General features: G+C 39.3%; 1 protein-coding gene across 8 annotated transcripts in view; it reads right to left on the reverse strand.

Moving 5' to 3' along the window:
• Positions 1-16071, reverse strand: part of SPATS2 (spermatogenesis associated serine rich 2) — a 150359-nt gene that overhangs the window by 59880 nt on the left and 74408 nt on the right. For 4 of the 8 annotated variants that reach the window (XM_078336791.1, XM_078336785.1, XM_078336786.1 and 1 more), the window contains one exon: positions 3238-3509. The exons of 1 other annotated variant lie outside the window; for it this stretch is intronic. In XM_078336791.1, the coding sequence (XP_078192917.1) occupies positions 3238-3268 (31 nt within the window). In that variant the 5' untranslated portion in view covers positions 3269-3509. Of the gene's footprint in view, positions 1-3237; positions 3510-5483; positions 5545-5791; positions 5836-6271; positions 6389-6444; positions 6524-16071 lie in introns of all 8 variants that reach the window. 3 more of the 8 variants (XM_035256913.3, XM_078336788.1, XM_078336789.1) reach the window with 2 other exon arrangements.

Here is a 16071-nt window from a genome sequence, read left to right on the forward strand (position 1 = left end):
TAATAATAATAAATTATTTAGCAATAAACTTAACAAAAAATTGCAATAGTTGTATATTTAAATCTATAAACCATTGCTGAGAGAAATTAAGATCTAAATAAGTGCAGAGATACAGTAAGTTGATGGACTAAAAGCCTCCATATTGTTAAGATGACAATTCTACACAATTGACCTACTGATTCAGTGTACTCTCTACATATTCCAAGCAGATATTTTTGTAAGAATTGACAATCTGATTCTAATTTTATATGTAAATGTAAAGAAACCAAAGTAGCCCAAAAAATTCTGAGGGGAAAAATCAGTGGAGGATGTATCCCCCTTCCTTATTAAACTATATTTACTATTAAGCCATACAAATAAATATAGTATACTAGCATAAATACAGACATATATATCAATGTAACAAAACAGAGTCCATAAATAAATAAATCTTCATATGGTCTACTGATTTTCAACAAATGTGTTAAGGAAATTCAATGGAAGAAAGATAGCCTCTTCAACAAAATGTACTGTAACAACTGTATATCCATATGCAAAAAAGTAAATTTAGACTCTTACACCTCATATAAAAACTAATCGGCCATCGGCTAGGCATGGTGGCTCATACCTGTAATCCCAGCACTTTGGGAGGCTGAGGAGGGTGGATCAAGAGGTCTGGAGTTCAAGACCAGCCTGGCCAAGATGTGGAAACCCCGTCTCTACTAAAAATACAAAAATTAGCCAGGCATGGTGGCAGGCACCTGTAATCCCAGCTACTTGGGAGGCTGAGGCAGAGAACTGCTTGAACCCAGGAGGCAGAGGTTGCAGTGAGCCAAGATTGCGCCATTGCACTCCAGCCTGGGCAACAGAGCGAGACTCCATCTCAGAAAAAAACAAACAAACTAACTCAAACAGGATCACAGACTTTAAAATATATGATATAAAACTATAAAACTTCTGGGAAAAAGTTTTATTGACTCTGAGTTAGAGAATCCTTAGACATGATACCAAAACCCAATCTGTAACAGAAAAAATAAAATAAAATTGGGCTTTATCAAAATTTAAAACTTCCACGCTTTAAAAGACACCATTAAGAAAATTAAAAGATAAGCCACAGACTGGGAGAACATACTTGTAAATCATGTACTTGATAAAGAAACTTGTATTCAGAATATATAAAGAACTCTTAGAATTCAGTAAGAAGACTCCAAATTTTAATAATGGATCAAGAATTTGAACAGACATTTCACCAAAAAGATACATAAATAGCTAATAATCACATCAACGATTAATGACTAATGATGTGTAATGGTATCTCATTGTGGTTTTGTAGTCACTAGGGGATGACTCTAGTTCCTGCCTTGTTCGCTCGTGCTCTCAATCCTGCCAGTTGAGAGAGACAGGCTGAGTAAAGGAGATATTACTGCAAAGGGGTCAGGGAAATATCCTGCTTCACAATGATACTTTTTTTTTATAGCTCTGGCAAAACACAGACATGAGATAAACAAAAGACTCTCTAGTTTTACAAAGGTCAAAGCAATTTGCTGAAGTTAACTTTCTTAGGAAAAATTAAATGCTAAACTTTCAGGTGAAATTATTATATTTTCAACTCCAGAACCCTATTTTTACTATAGTATTTCTCATTTGCAAGGTGAACACAGATGCTCATTGTTTCAAGCATAACTGGGAAAAAAAACAAACTGAACTATAACAACTAAGAAGAAACAAACTTGGCTATAAAAAAAACTTTTCCATTGGTAAACTTTATTCCATAGAACAGTTCGGTTTTACTAATCTAAGCATTCCTTAGAGCTCAGATTCTTCCTACAGATTTACTACACAATGAAACTACAACTGTCAAAACCACAAATCTGGTTTATTTACTTTCTTATGTATTTGAATTGCCAAGTCAAATTTAAGTTTAAAATTTTTCCTTCATATATAACAAGTGAGACCTGGACCTATGAAGCTTTGTTTTGAATTAAAGAACATTAACTCTGAACTAGAAATTAAACTGAGCTAGGGCAAAACACCAGGATATCGATGATCATTCTTTTTTTTTGTGGGGGAGGAGTCTTGCTCTGTTGCCCAGGCTGAAACGCAGTGCCTGATCTCGACTCACTGCAACCTCCACCTCCCAGGTTCAAGCAATTCTCCTGCCTTATCCTCCCGAGTAGCTGGGATTACAGGCACACACTGTGACACTTGGCTAACTTTTTGTATTTTAGTAGACACAGGGTTTCACCGAGTTGCCCAGGCTGGTCTTGAACTCTTGAGCTCAGGCAATCCGCCTGCCTCAGCCTTCCGCCTGCCTCAGCCTTCCAAAGTGGTAGAATTATAGGCATGAGCCACCATGCCAGGCCTATGATCATTCTTTTAATCAATATATTCCAGTTATGTACGATAGTTCTAGTGCTACACTGTTCACTTTGTCCCTTTTTTTTTTTGAGACCGAGTTTCGCTCTTGTTGCTCAAGTTGGAGTACGATGGTGCAACCGCAACTCACCACAACCTCCACCTCCCAGGTTCAAGGGATTCTCCTGCCTTAGACTCCCAAGTAGCTGTGATTACAGGCATGCACCATCACACCCAGTGAATTTTATATTTTTAGTAGAGATGGGTTTCTCCACGTTGGTCAGGCTGGTCTCAAACTCCCAGCCTCAGGTGATCCGCCCGCCTTGGCCTCCCACTGTGCTGGGATTACAGGCGTGAATCACTGCACCCGACCACTTTGTTCCTTTAAATTTTTGCAGCTATTCTAGAAAAGTTAAAAAGGTTTTACAGTCTTTATTGTCCTTCCCTCCATTATAACTACCCTTCTATTTCCTGACTCTCTGCACTTTGCATTTCACTTTAGACAAGAAGCTAGAGGTATAATCCTGGAAGGAAAGCTAAAGAAGGAAAGAAAAACCAGAAGAATTTAATCTTGCTCCATTGCCTTTCTCTAGAAAAATGTCAACTCAAACAACATGGAATATCCTGCAGAAAGCTAGCTCTCCTACCACATCTCTATGTTCAGTATCCAAAGATGCATCTTCGAGATTGTATGTTACGATTTGATAAGTTTGTGTGAGTAGAAAAGCTACTGTTATATGAATTAATTCCCAGACTGGTAATACACAAAGCTATAATCTAATATCCACAAATACTTGTAAAACCATTCAAGACACATTAGAATGACAGTTTTTAAATATACAGATATAAATGGGGATCATTATAACTATGCTTTTAACAATTTATGCCCACATGTAATCTTACCCTTCTGGTTCTGTTTCCTGGACATTGCCATTTATTTGATCTCAAAAAATATATAAGAAAAGTATCCTTTTGGCTTTTCTGGGTTTTGAGTGTAGGTATCTCTGATTTACAAGTAGGCAACAGAACTGTGTAGTTGGAAGCAATAAATATAAAATCCTGCTGTTGGAAATTCTGCTTGCCAGCTGTTAATTTCCTTTCCTTCTCTTGTATCAACTTCTTGTCAAGAAGTATCATTGTAGACATTCATTCATGTCTCCTTTTCCAGGGAGATCCTGGAGGAAAAACGTAAACACACATATACTATTACAATAATGGCTATCTGTACAAAATTTCTGAGATATCCACAAGGTTTCTTTTGTATTTCTCTATACAAAGCTATTTTTTTAAGTACTCTAGAAACAATGTAGCTGCTGAAAAGCAGAATTTTTCCTAAGAAAATTTAATCTTAGAATCAGATTATCTTCTTAGTTTAGAAAGTATGTTTTCTTAGTCTTATCTTTTGTATCCATTTGAAATATTCCCATCTGCTTTGCAAACTAAAATGTTACCTCTTACCACTCCTTAAGATCTTTCTTATCATCTGATCTTCCCATCCAAATCAAGGATCTATTCTCTTCCTCTAGAATTTATTATATCTAACCTCTCCTCAGGTTTCCCAGCTCAAATACAGCTGTAAAAATTATAGGGGGAACTGTTAAATGTGAGAAACACACTCACCATACAAACCCAAAGAACAGACTTAAAGGCACAAAGAACAGCAAAAGTGAGACTTTTTAATAATGGTCTTGCTAGATCAGGTATCTGGTGGGTAGGCACACCCAGGACAGTCACAACAGGTAATTTATCTCCTAGCACACAAGTCCCTCCCCCAGTTCCTCACTGGTTGAATACTATGGGGTTATAATCTTCTGGGACCTTGCTTAAGTTTAATTATCCCCTATAAGGTTATATCCTGGTCCCCTTCCCTGATTAAGTTTTGATTTCCCAATAATGAAACTCCCTTCCTTTTTATGGGCTGACTGTTCCTCTACATTCTGTTCGCTGATTGTGACCTCCTAGGTGCAAGAGCTGTGTGGTTTGTTGCATTTGCGGGCTGGCTGCGGGAACCTAGATTTATCATGCCTTGAAAATGGTCCATTTAAAATGTTTTTTCACATGAAAGGAGGGAAGTGCAAAGGAATTTTAACATGGAAAACTGAAACATCAAAATGAGATTAGTCCATACTGCAGGAAGCTCCCCTAAATTACAAAGACACAAATGCTGTTTTTCTATATTACTAAACATTTTTTTTTGCATGTCATACAATCAATGCTTCAAAAATTACTAAACATTTTAAAGATACATACTCAAGATTTCTAGGTAAAGAAAACATAAGTTCCTGCCAGCAGAGATGTGTTAACAATAAAAAATAAAAATAATAAAAAAGGGAGAGATAAAAGAAAAATAGTTTTGTTTTGTTTTTTTTTGAGATAGAGTCTCACTGTCACACAGGATGGACGCAATCTTGTGGCTCACCTCTGCTTCCTGGGTTTGAGCAACTCTCCTGCCTCAGCCTCCTGAGTAGTGCCCGGATAATTTTTTTTTTAAGTAGAGACAGGGTTTCACCATGTTGGCCAGGCTGGTCATGAACTCCTGACCTCAAGTGATCCACCCACCTCGGCCTCCCAAAGTGTTAGATTATAGGTGTGAGCCACTGTGCCTGGCCAGTTTTTGTTTGTTTGGTTTTGTTTTTAGACAGAGTCTCACTCTTGTTGCCTCACTGGAGTGCAATGGTGTGATCTTGGCTCACTGCAACCTGAGCCTCCTGCACTCAAGCAATTCTCCTGTCTCAGCCTCCCAAGGAGTTGGGACTACAGGCACCTGCCACCACACCCAGCTAATTTTTATATTTTTAGTGGAGATGGGGTTTCACCATGTTGGCTAGGCTGGTCCTGAACTCCCGACCTCCAGTGATCAACCCGCCTTGGCCTCCTAAAGTGCTGGGATTACAGGCATAAGCCACCATGCCTGGCTGAAAAATAAATCTTTTTTTGAGACGGAGCCTCGCTCTGTCACCCAGGCTGGAGTGCAATTGTGCACTCTTGACTCACTGCAACCTCCGCCTCCCGGGTTCAAGCAATTCTCCTGCCTCAGCCTCCCGAGTGGCTGGAATTACAGGCATGCGGAACTATGCTTGGCTAATTTTTGTATTTTTAGAAGAGATAGGGTTTCACCATGTTGGTCAGGCTGGTCTTGAACTCCTTACCTTGTGATCTGCCAGCCTCGGCCTCCCAAAGTGCTGGGATTGCAGGCTTAAGCCACCGTGCCTGGCCAAAAAATAATTTTTTAAAGCATGATAAGGATCATAGAACTCTTATACTTGGACATCTGACTGGAAGAACATTTACAAAATTCAATGCAAGAAAGACTTATATGAAATACTCTCCATTTTGAAAAGAGAACAATCAAGTACATAATTCTGGGAAAGTTTTAAAAAATATTCCATCAAGAGTAAGAACCGCTACAAACCACATTGGAACCTCAGGAAAAGCAGGATGAGTATTTGAAGCTTACCTTCTTCCAGAACACTAAGCCAAGTTGTGAGAACCAGCCAAAACCTATGGAAATACATGGAATATATCCCTGGATAGGGCACATTTAATAAGATTTTAGAAAAAAGAACAGAACTCAGATCTGCCAAAAATAACTGAACACTTCCATGGCAAGCTTCTCAACCCACATGTCCTCAGGTTACAGAAAAGAGGATGAGGCTGAGCACGGTGGCTCATGCCTGTAATCCCAGCACTTTGAGAGGCTAAAGCAAGTGGATCATGTCAGGAGTTCGAGACCAGCCTGATCAACATGGTGAAACTCCATCCCTACTAAAAATATAAAATTAGCAGGCCGGGTGCAGTGGCTCATGCCTGTAATCCCAGCACTTTGGGAGGCCGAGGCAGGTGGGTCATGTCAGGAGTTTGAGATCAGCCTGACCAACACAGTGAAACCCCATCTCTACTAAAAATACAAAAATTAGTCAGGCATAGTGGCATCCACCTGTAATCCCAGGTAGTCAGGTGCTTGAGGTAGGAGAATCGCTGGAAGCTGGGAGGTGGAGGTTGCAGTGAGCCGAGATCACGCCATTGTACTCCATCTTGGGCAGCAAGAGCAAAACTCAAGAAAGAAAAAAAAAAAAGAAAAGAGGATAAAAGCAGCAATTGACAACTAACCGCAATGGATGAGGAGGGGTAGGATAGATCCCAAAGGAGTTTAGAAACATATCAAGGATATTCCGTCTATATTCTGTAGCTACAAATAAAAAGGTATAAACAAAGTTATCCACATATAACATGAAGAAGATAATAGAACTATCAAACCTCCTATAAAAAAGAGAAATACATTGAGAGCAGGAATTACCATGCATCAGATGAAGAACCCAGTCTGGAAAACAATATAAGCCCTCAAACCAAAAGCAGATTCCTCCTTGGATACTTATTTGAATATTTCAAATAAGAATTTGAATTTCAGTTGAATTCAATAAAAGCTATAAAATAAATGATAAAAATAGAATGAAATCAGATTGCAAAGAAAAACTGAAAAAAAAAACATTATAGATCCAATAAGAAGTCAGAAATAGCAAGAAACAAAATAGACACAGATGAAAATAGAAAGAATGGAATGAAGCAAACCCTTCAGAAGAAAAAAAACAGAGAAAAGGAATTATAATTGAAGATAACATTAGGGAGCAAAAAATGATCCGATCTAAGAATAAATGGAATCAATACAAGGACTTAAATCATAGGACTCAATAAAGGGAATAGAAAAATCATTTGCAGACAATAAACAGGAAAATTCCCTTTAAATAAAGACCTGAATCTGTTAATTCCCCACCACCTCCAATTCTTCAGAATACCATCTGTTCTACCTTTAAAATACATCCAGAACTGGACCACTTGTCACCACTTCCACTGCTACTACCCTTGTCTTAATCACAAGAATCTAATCCTGAATCTTCTATTCTGCCACTCTCACTTCTATTTCACTATGGCTGCTATTAAAATTATAAGACAGATTATGTCCCACTTCTGCTGCTGAAAGTTCTCTGGCAGCTCCCCATTTTCAAAATAAAAGCCAGTCCTTACAGTGGCTTAGGCAGTCTTGTCTGTTCTGATGTCCTCCCTTTACCTTTACTCCACTGGAGCCACACTGGCCTCTTTATCTCTATATATGCTCTCACCTTAGGGCCCTGAAGGTGTTCCCTCCAGGGAATGTTACTTCCCATAGTTATCTACATGGAATACCTCCTCAATCTCCTTCAGGTCTTTTTTCAAATGTTATCTTCTCTATGGTAATTCACATGAAACCTACTGAATTTGTGGTAAGAAGAGTAGCAGTCTGTAGCCGCTCTCATCACATACCCACAGGTGAGTGGGAAAGGTAGTTCTACCAAGGTAGGAAAAGCCATGAAAACCAGCAGCTTCACTGACAGAGGGGGCTGACTTGTGAAGCAAAGCATGGAAAAACCCCATACTCATAGGCAGTCAGTAACAGTTCACATTCTTGGTGGCAAACAAGCAAGACCAAGGGCTCAGCTAGCCTGAGGTTGCTGTCATGGTTGGTGCAAGCAAAAGACCAGGAGATTAGATAGAAATTTAAACGGGAAACAAACAAGACAATAGGGAGCTGGGCACTATGGCTTATGCCTATAGTCCCAGCACTTTGGGAGGCCAAGCTGGAGGGATTGCTTTAGCCTAGGAGTTCGAGATCAGCCGGGGCAACATGGCAAGACCATGTCTCTACAAAAACTAGCTGGGCATGGTGGAATGTGCCTGTACTCCCAGCTACTCAGGAGGGTGAGGTGGGAGGATAGCTTGAGCCCAGGAGGTTGAGGCTGCAGTAAGCCATGACTGTGCCACTGCACTCCAGCCTAAGCAACAGAGTGAGACTCTGTCTCAAAAAAAATTAGCCTGGCAACAGAGTAAGATCCTACCTCAACAAAAAATAAAATTTAAAAATTAGCCAGGGATGGTAGCACAGACCTGTGGTCCCATCTACTCAGAAGACTAAGGTGGGAGTACTGCTTGAGTCCAGGAGGTTGAGGTTGCAGTGAGCCATGGCTGTGCCACTGAACTCTACCATCAGCAACAGAGTCAGACCTTGTGTCAGAAAACAAAGACTACAGGGGTCCTTGGTAAGTGTTCCACACATTCATGATGCAGATACTGGAGAAGGTTCAAACTATCTACACACCTCTGGTTGACCATAAGCCTACACATAGCGGAAGCACTGATTCAAAAGGGCCCAGGGGACACTTTTGAAAATTATGGCAGACTTTTAAAGTACCTGAGCTTTGAAGGCAGTCCCCAACACATAAAGATCTACAGGCAGAAGGTGCAAGCTTTACTGGTTCATGGTGTTTTAGTACAACCTTTAACCAATCGCTAACTGACCGCCCAAGCTAGAGTGCAGTGGTGTGATCTTGGCTCACTGCAATCGCCACCTCCTAGGCTCAGATGATCCTTCCACCTCAGCCTCCCAAGTAGCGGCTATAGGCACATGCCACTATGCCTGGCTAATTTTTTGTATCTTTTGTAGAGACAGGGTTTCACCATGCTGCCCAGGCTGGTCTCCAACTCCTGGGCTCAAGCAATCCTCCTGCCTCAGCCTCCTAAAGTCCTGGGATTACAGGTGTGAGCCACCACGCCTGACCAATAATGTATTTTTTTTTTTTTTTTCTGAGACAGAGTCTCGCTCTGTCACCCAGGCTGGAGTGCAGTGGCGGGATCTCAGCTCATTGCAACCTCTGCCTCCCAGGTTCTTGCAATTCTCCTGCCTCAGCCTCCCAAGTAGCTAGGACTACAGATGCACACTGCCTGGTCCAGCTAACTTTTTGTGTTTTAGTAGAGATGAGGTTTCACCGTGTTGCCCAGGCTGGTCTCAAACTCTTGAGCTTAGGTAATCCGCTTGCCTCGGCCTCCCAAAGTGCTGAGATTACAGGCGTGAGCCACCGCGCCTGGCCCATAATGGATATTTTTTAACTTGGTGATATGTGTCTCTCAATCCTGTGTCTTTGGTGAGAGGGTATGCAAAGAGCAATAATAGCAAATGATGTATGAATGTTTTTTGTATTCAAAGAACATCTGTATCTGTTGGAAGACAGAGTGAGTTTTGTTCTTGGATAACCCACATTAGTTGAATGTATTAAGTGAACTGATACTTGTATTTCCCCTACTTCTTTGTCAACTGCTATAAATGCTGTATGATGTGTGTTCTCTTCTGTTGATGACATGCAAGTGTGGTCATATGAACTAAAGTGGATGGCCTGAGAATACAGATGGGCTTGTGGTGTACTTTGCAGGAGTACTTGGAAGCAGAGTTCACTAGTGAGCTCAGGTGTCACAAAGAAGGGTGGAAGTTCTAACATCTGGTTAGCTACTTATAAGAATGCTATTTGCTGCAATTCTGTGTCCTATGATTGGATTTTGTTTTTTTAGATACAGGGTCTTGCTCTGTTGCCCAGGCAGTGGCACGATCATAGCTTACTGCAACCTCAAACTCTGGGCTTAAGCAATTTTCTGTCTCAGTGTACTGGGTGGCTAGGACTACAGGCATGTAACACCACACCCAGCTAACTTATCTTATTTTTCGTAGAAACAGGGCCTCCCTATGTTGCCCAGGCTGGACTTAAACCCTTGGCTTCAAGCAATCTACCCACCTCAACCTCCCAAAGTGCTAGGATAACAGGCCTGAGGCGCTGTGCCTGGCCCAAACTGATTTTAAAACATAATAATAAAAAAGAAAACTTGAGCAGAGTTATCAGCCACAAGCAGCCACATACCACAGTGAGAAAAAGATTCCACATATTTAGTTCAGGAAAGTTACCTAAAAAATCAAAACAATAAAGCAACAAAAACCCTCAGAAAGAGGAAAAATCCAGAAATCAAAGTTGCTACAATATAGTAGGTAAAATGTCCAGTTTCAACAAAAAGTTATGAGACATTCCAGAAAAGTATGACCCAAACTCATGAGAAAAAAACAACATGGAAATGCCCCTGAGTAGGCCTAAATACTGCACTTCGCAAACAGACTCCAAATTTCTTTAAAGGACAATATATATATATACACACACATACATACATATACACACACACATACATATTTCTTTATTTTTGATTTTTTAAATAAAATTAAATAACCTCCACTTTGGCCTTCAAAGTTCTCATTTGAACATTTGCTACTACCTCCAAGATATATATTTCTTTAAAGGACTATATATATACATACTCCTTTAAAGAACTTATATATATATTATATATATATATATATATATAAATAATATATATATATATATATATATATATATATAATATATATGGACAGTGCCTCAAACAAAAAGAAAATCTTAACAAAGAGATATAAATTATTTTTAAAGAGAACCATGGTAAAAGATAAAAAAGAGAACCATGGTATAAACAGGGCACGAATAAATTTAGAAAAGAAAAAAAGACAACCAAATCAAAATTCTGAAGATGAATACTGGAGGAGAAGAAAAAAAATCTGTAAACTTGAAGAAAGAACAATAGAAATTATCTAATTAGAAGAAACAGGAAAAAAACAAAAATAATGAAAAACAAGCCAGGTGCTTATTATGCCTGTAATGCCAGCATTTTGGGAGGCCAGCTTGGAATATCGCTTGAGGCCAGGAGTATATAAGACCAGCCTAGACAACCTGCAAGACACTGTCTCTATAAGAAATGAAAAATTGGTCAAGGGTGGTGGCATATGCCTGTAGTCCCAGCTACTTGGGAGGCTAAGGTGAGAGCATGGCTTGAGCTCAGAAGGTCAAGGCTGCAGTCAGCCATGAGTCTGGGCAACAGAGCAAGACCCTATCTCTTAAACAAACAAACAAACAAAAAGTAAAACTTAAAAAAAAAAAAAAAAGTAAAGCAGTCTCAGAAATGTGTGGAACAATGTCAAGTACATTACCATATACAAATTAGAAGTCCCAGAAGAAGTGATGTGAAAGAAGACAAAAACAGTGGCCAAAAACAATTTGCAACTTCGTTTTTTTTAAATGTATCTACAGAGTCAGGAAGCTCAATGAACTATAACTGTGATATACACAAAGAGATCCACATCTAGACATATCATAGTCAAACTGATTAAAGCCAAAACCAGAAAATCTGAAAGCAGTAAAAATGAAAATGAAAACAATACTTCATCATATACAGGGAAGCAACATTAACAGCTGACTTCTCATCAGAAGCAAAAGAAGCAGCCAGAAGGCAGGAAATGACATTCAAAGTAGTAAAAGAAAAAACTAGCAAGCAACAATCTGATATCCAGCAAAGCTATCTTTCAAAAATGAAGGTGAAATAAAGACATTCCAAAGCCTTAAAGAGAATCCATTGCTTGCAAACCTGACTTACAAGGAATTCCAAAGAAGTCTTTCAAGTTGAAAAGCAATGACATCAGACTCTACACAAAGAAACAAAGAGCACTAGGAAAAGCAAATATGTGGGTAAATATAAAATATGTATTTTTGGCCGGGCACAATGGCTTGCACCTGTAATCCCAACACTTTGGGAGGCCAAGGCCAGCCTTGGCAACATAGTAAGATCCTGTTTCTACAGAAAATAATTTAACTAAAGTATATATTTTTAGACTTCCTTCTCTTAAATTTTTAAAGAATTTAAGTAATTATCACTGCTTTATGTAATACAAGATTAATAACAATATGGGATTATTGGGTTTATAGCAAATATAGATATACTATACATGAAAACAGTTGCATAAAAGGAGAAAGAAGCTATATTACAGAATTAAATTAGCATTAATTTAGTTAAATTAGACTATAAGATGCATATTACAATGTCCAGAGCAAGTACTAACAAAACAACTCAAAAAATAGTAAAAACAAAAGATAAAAGCAACAAAAGAATCATATGCTTATATTAAAAAAAACTATTAAACACAAAAAAGGCAATAAAAGAGAAACAAGCAAACAGAAAAGCCAAGAGACATACAAAAAAACAAACACCTGGCCAGGCGCAGTGGCTCATGTCTGTAACCTCAGAACTTTGGGAGGTGGGGGCAGGTGGATCACCTGAGGTCAGCAATTTGACATCAGTCTGCCCAATATGGTGAAACCCTGTCTCTACTAAAAATATAAAAAATATTAGCCAGGTGCAGTGGCGGGTGCCTGTAATCCCAGCTACTGGAGGCTAAGGCAGAAGAATCATTTGAGCCTAGGAGGCAGAGGTTGCAGTGAGCCAAGATTGGGTCACTGCACTCCAGCCTGAGCAACAGAGTGAAACTCTGCCTCAAAACAAAAACAGTCTGTAATTTCAGCATTCTTGGAGGCTGAGGCAAGTGGATCACCTGAGATCAGGAGTTCGAGACCAGCCTGGCCAACATAGTGAAACCCTGTCTCTACAAAAAAAATAGAAAAATTAGCCAGGAGTGGTGGGACCCTGTAATACCAGGTACTCAAGAGGCTGAGGCAGAACAATCGCTTGAACCCAGGAAGCAGAGGTTGCAGTGAACTGAGATTGTGTTATTGCACTCCAGTCTGAGCAACAGAGCAAGACTGTGTCTCAAAACAACCACCACCAAAATAGCAGAGTTAAATCTAATTATATCATAAATTACATTAATTATCTTTTTTTTTTTGAAAGAAAGAGAAAGGGGGAGAGAGAACAGGAGTCTTGCTCTATTGCCCAGGCTGGAATACAATCTAAAAATAGGTATTAAAAACCTCTTTTATGCCGATAATTGTGCTTAACAGAGGAGACAGGAAGGAATAAGGGAAGAAAATAACAAACAGCCAACCAATATATCATTTAAGTCTGTGAAATGCTATGCAAATGCTGAAGAGTGATTTACTTCCAAATATGTGGTCACTTTCAAAATAGATGTAATGTGATACTGAGAAAAATGTATGTTCTGTGGACCTGGGGTGAGGAATTCTATAAATATTCACTGAGTTTACTTGTTCCAGGTCTGAGTTCAAATCATAGACGTCCCTGTTAATTTTCTATCTTGCTGATCGTCGAATATTAACAACGTGGTGCCATCTCCTGCTATTATTGTGCAGGAGTCCAAGTCTCTTTATAAGTCATTAAGAACTTGTCTTATGTATCTGGGTGTTCCTATATTGGGTGCATATATACTTATGATCATTGACTCCTGTTGCTGCATTGATCCTTTTACCATTATGTAATGTCCTTCTTTGTTCTTTTAGTCTTTGTTACTATTAAAGTCTTATTTTGTCAGAGACAAAAGTTACAACTCCTGTTTTTTAAATTTTAATTTCAATTTTTTTTTATTACATTAATTATGAGTGACTTAAAAGACTCCATTCAGGCCAGGTGCAATGGCTCACACCTGTAATTCCAGTGCAAGGAGGATCACTTGAGGACAGCAGTTCCATACTAGCCTAGGCAACATAGCTATATCTTGCTTCTACAAAAATTTTTTTTTTTTTTTTTTTTGAGACAGAGTCTTGCTCTGTTGCCAGGCGCTAGGCTGGAGTGCAGTGGCACAATCTCGGCTCACTGCAACCTCTGCCCCCCTGGGTTCAAGCAATTCTCCTGCCTCAGCCTCCCAAGTAGCTCGGACTATAGGCACACGCCACCGCACCCAGCTAATTTTTGTATTTTTAGTAGAGATGGGTTTTCACCATGTTGGCCAGGATGGTCTCAATCTCTTCACCTGGTGATCTGCCCACCTTGGCCTCCCAAAGTGCTGGGATTAGAGGCTTGAGCCACTGCGCCCAGCCCAAAAATTTTTTTAAAAATTAGCCAGGTTTGGTGTCATGTGCCTGCAGTTCTAGCTACTTGTAAGGCCAGTGCAGGAGGATCACTGGAGCCCAAGAGTTCAAGGTTGCAGTGAGCTATTAATACAATCGTGCCATTGCACTCCAGCCTAGGTAACAGAATGAGATCTTTTCTCTTAAGAAAAAAGACTCCACTCAAAAGACAGAAATTGTCAGAGTGGCTGGAAAAACAAGATCCAACTGTATACCATCTACAAACAACACACTATAGATTCAAACACAAAGAGATTCAAAGTAAAAGAATGAAAAAAGATGTATCATGCAAACTAATAATAAAAGGGCTTGGTATCAGATAAAATAGTATTTTACTAGAGACAGAGAGAAATCATTATAAGAGCATCATGACATTAGAAACATAGAACAATTATAAATACAGATCCACCAAATGATAAGACCTAAAATACCTGCAGCAAAAACTGACAGAAAGAATAAAGAGTTCAACAATGATAAAGACTTCAGTATCCTACTTTCAATAGCTGATTGATACGGTTTGGCTGTGTCCCCACTGAAATCTCACCTTAAGTTGTAGTAAGCTCCACGTGTCAAGGGTGGGGCCAAGCGGAGATAACTGAATCATGGGGCAGTTTCCCCCACACTGTTCTCATGGTAGTAAATATCTCATGAGATGGGATGGCTTTATAAATGGAGTTCCCCTGCACAAGCTCTCTTGCCTGCTGCCATGCAAGATGTGACTTTGCTCCTCATTCACCTTCCATGATGATTGTGAGGCCTCCCCAGTCATGTGGAACTGTGAGTCAATTAAACCTCTTTCCTTACTCAGTCTCTGATACGTCTTTATTTGCAGTGTGCAAACAGACTAATACACTGATTAAAAACCCAGACAGAAAATCAGCAATAATACTCCATCCAACAAGAAAAGAATGTATATTCTCTTCAAGCACAGACAGAACATCCTCAAGGACAGACTATCTACTAGGCCAACGGACAGCAGACTACAGCTGTCTGTTTTTACAAGGTTTTATGCTAACACAGGCATGCCCATTGGCTTATGTAGCTTTGCACTATAACAGCAGAAATGAATAGCTGCCACATAAACCATACGGCACATAAAGCCAAAATATTTATTATATGGCCCTTTATAGAGAAAGCTTATTAAACTATAGATCATAAGAAATTCTCAATTTTAAATGGATTGAAATAATTTTTCCAACAATAACAGAATAAAATAAAAATGAAGAGCTGAGAGAAGTATGAATCTCTAAATATTTCAGAATATTTCAGAATAGAAGTAGAATCTCTAAATATTTCAAAATGAAAGAACAATTTTTTTTTTCTTCTTTTTGAGATAGGGTCTTACTGTCACCCAGGGTGGAGTACAGCAGTACAATCATGGTTCACTGATCGTCTCACCTTAGCCTCCCAAGTAGCTGGGAATACAGGTGGGCACCACCACACCCAGCTAATTTTCGTATTTTTTGTAGAGATGGGGTTTCGCCATGTTACCCAAGCAGGTCACAAATAAACAACATAGTTCTAAACAACCCATGGATCAAAGAAAAAAAAATTCAAAAAGGAAATTAGAAAATATTTTGGGGGCCGGGCGCAGTGGCTCACGCCTGTAATCCCAGCACTTTGGGAGGCCAACACGGGTGGATCACGAGGTCATGAGATCAAGACCATCCTGGTCAACATGGTGAAACCCCGTCTCTACTAAAAATACAAAAAATTAGCTGGGCATGGTGGTGCGTGCCTGTAATCCCAGCTGCTCAGGAGGCTGAGGCAGTAGAATTGCCTGAACCCAGGAGGCGGAGGTTGTGGTGAGCCGAGATCACGCCATTGCACTCCAGGCTGGGTAACAAGAGCGAAACTCCATCTCAAAAAAAAGAAAAAAGAAAATATTTTGAACTGAAAGTAAATAAAAACATATTAATTTACAGTAGCTTTGAAGGTCTCTTAAAAAAAAAGAAAAGAAAAACATAACACATCAGAATTTATGGGATATAGCTAAAATGGTACTTAAAATATCTATGGTAGAAAAGGAAGTTCTTCAATCTATAGC

Source organism: Callithrix jacchus, chromosome 9 (genome assembly GCF_049354715.1).
Source record: "Callithrix jacchus isolate 240 chromosome 9, calJac240_pri, whole genome shotgun sequence".
Lineage (NCBI taxonomy): Eukaryota > Metazoa > Chordata > Mammalia > Primates > Cebidae > Callithrix > Callithrix jacchus.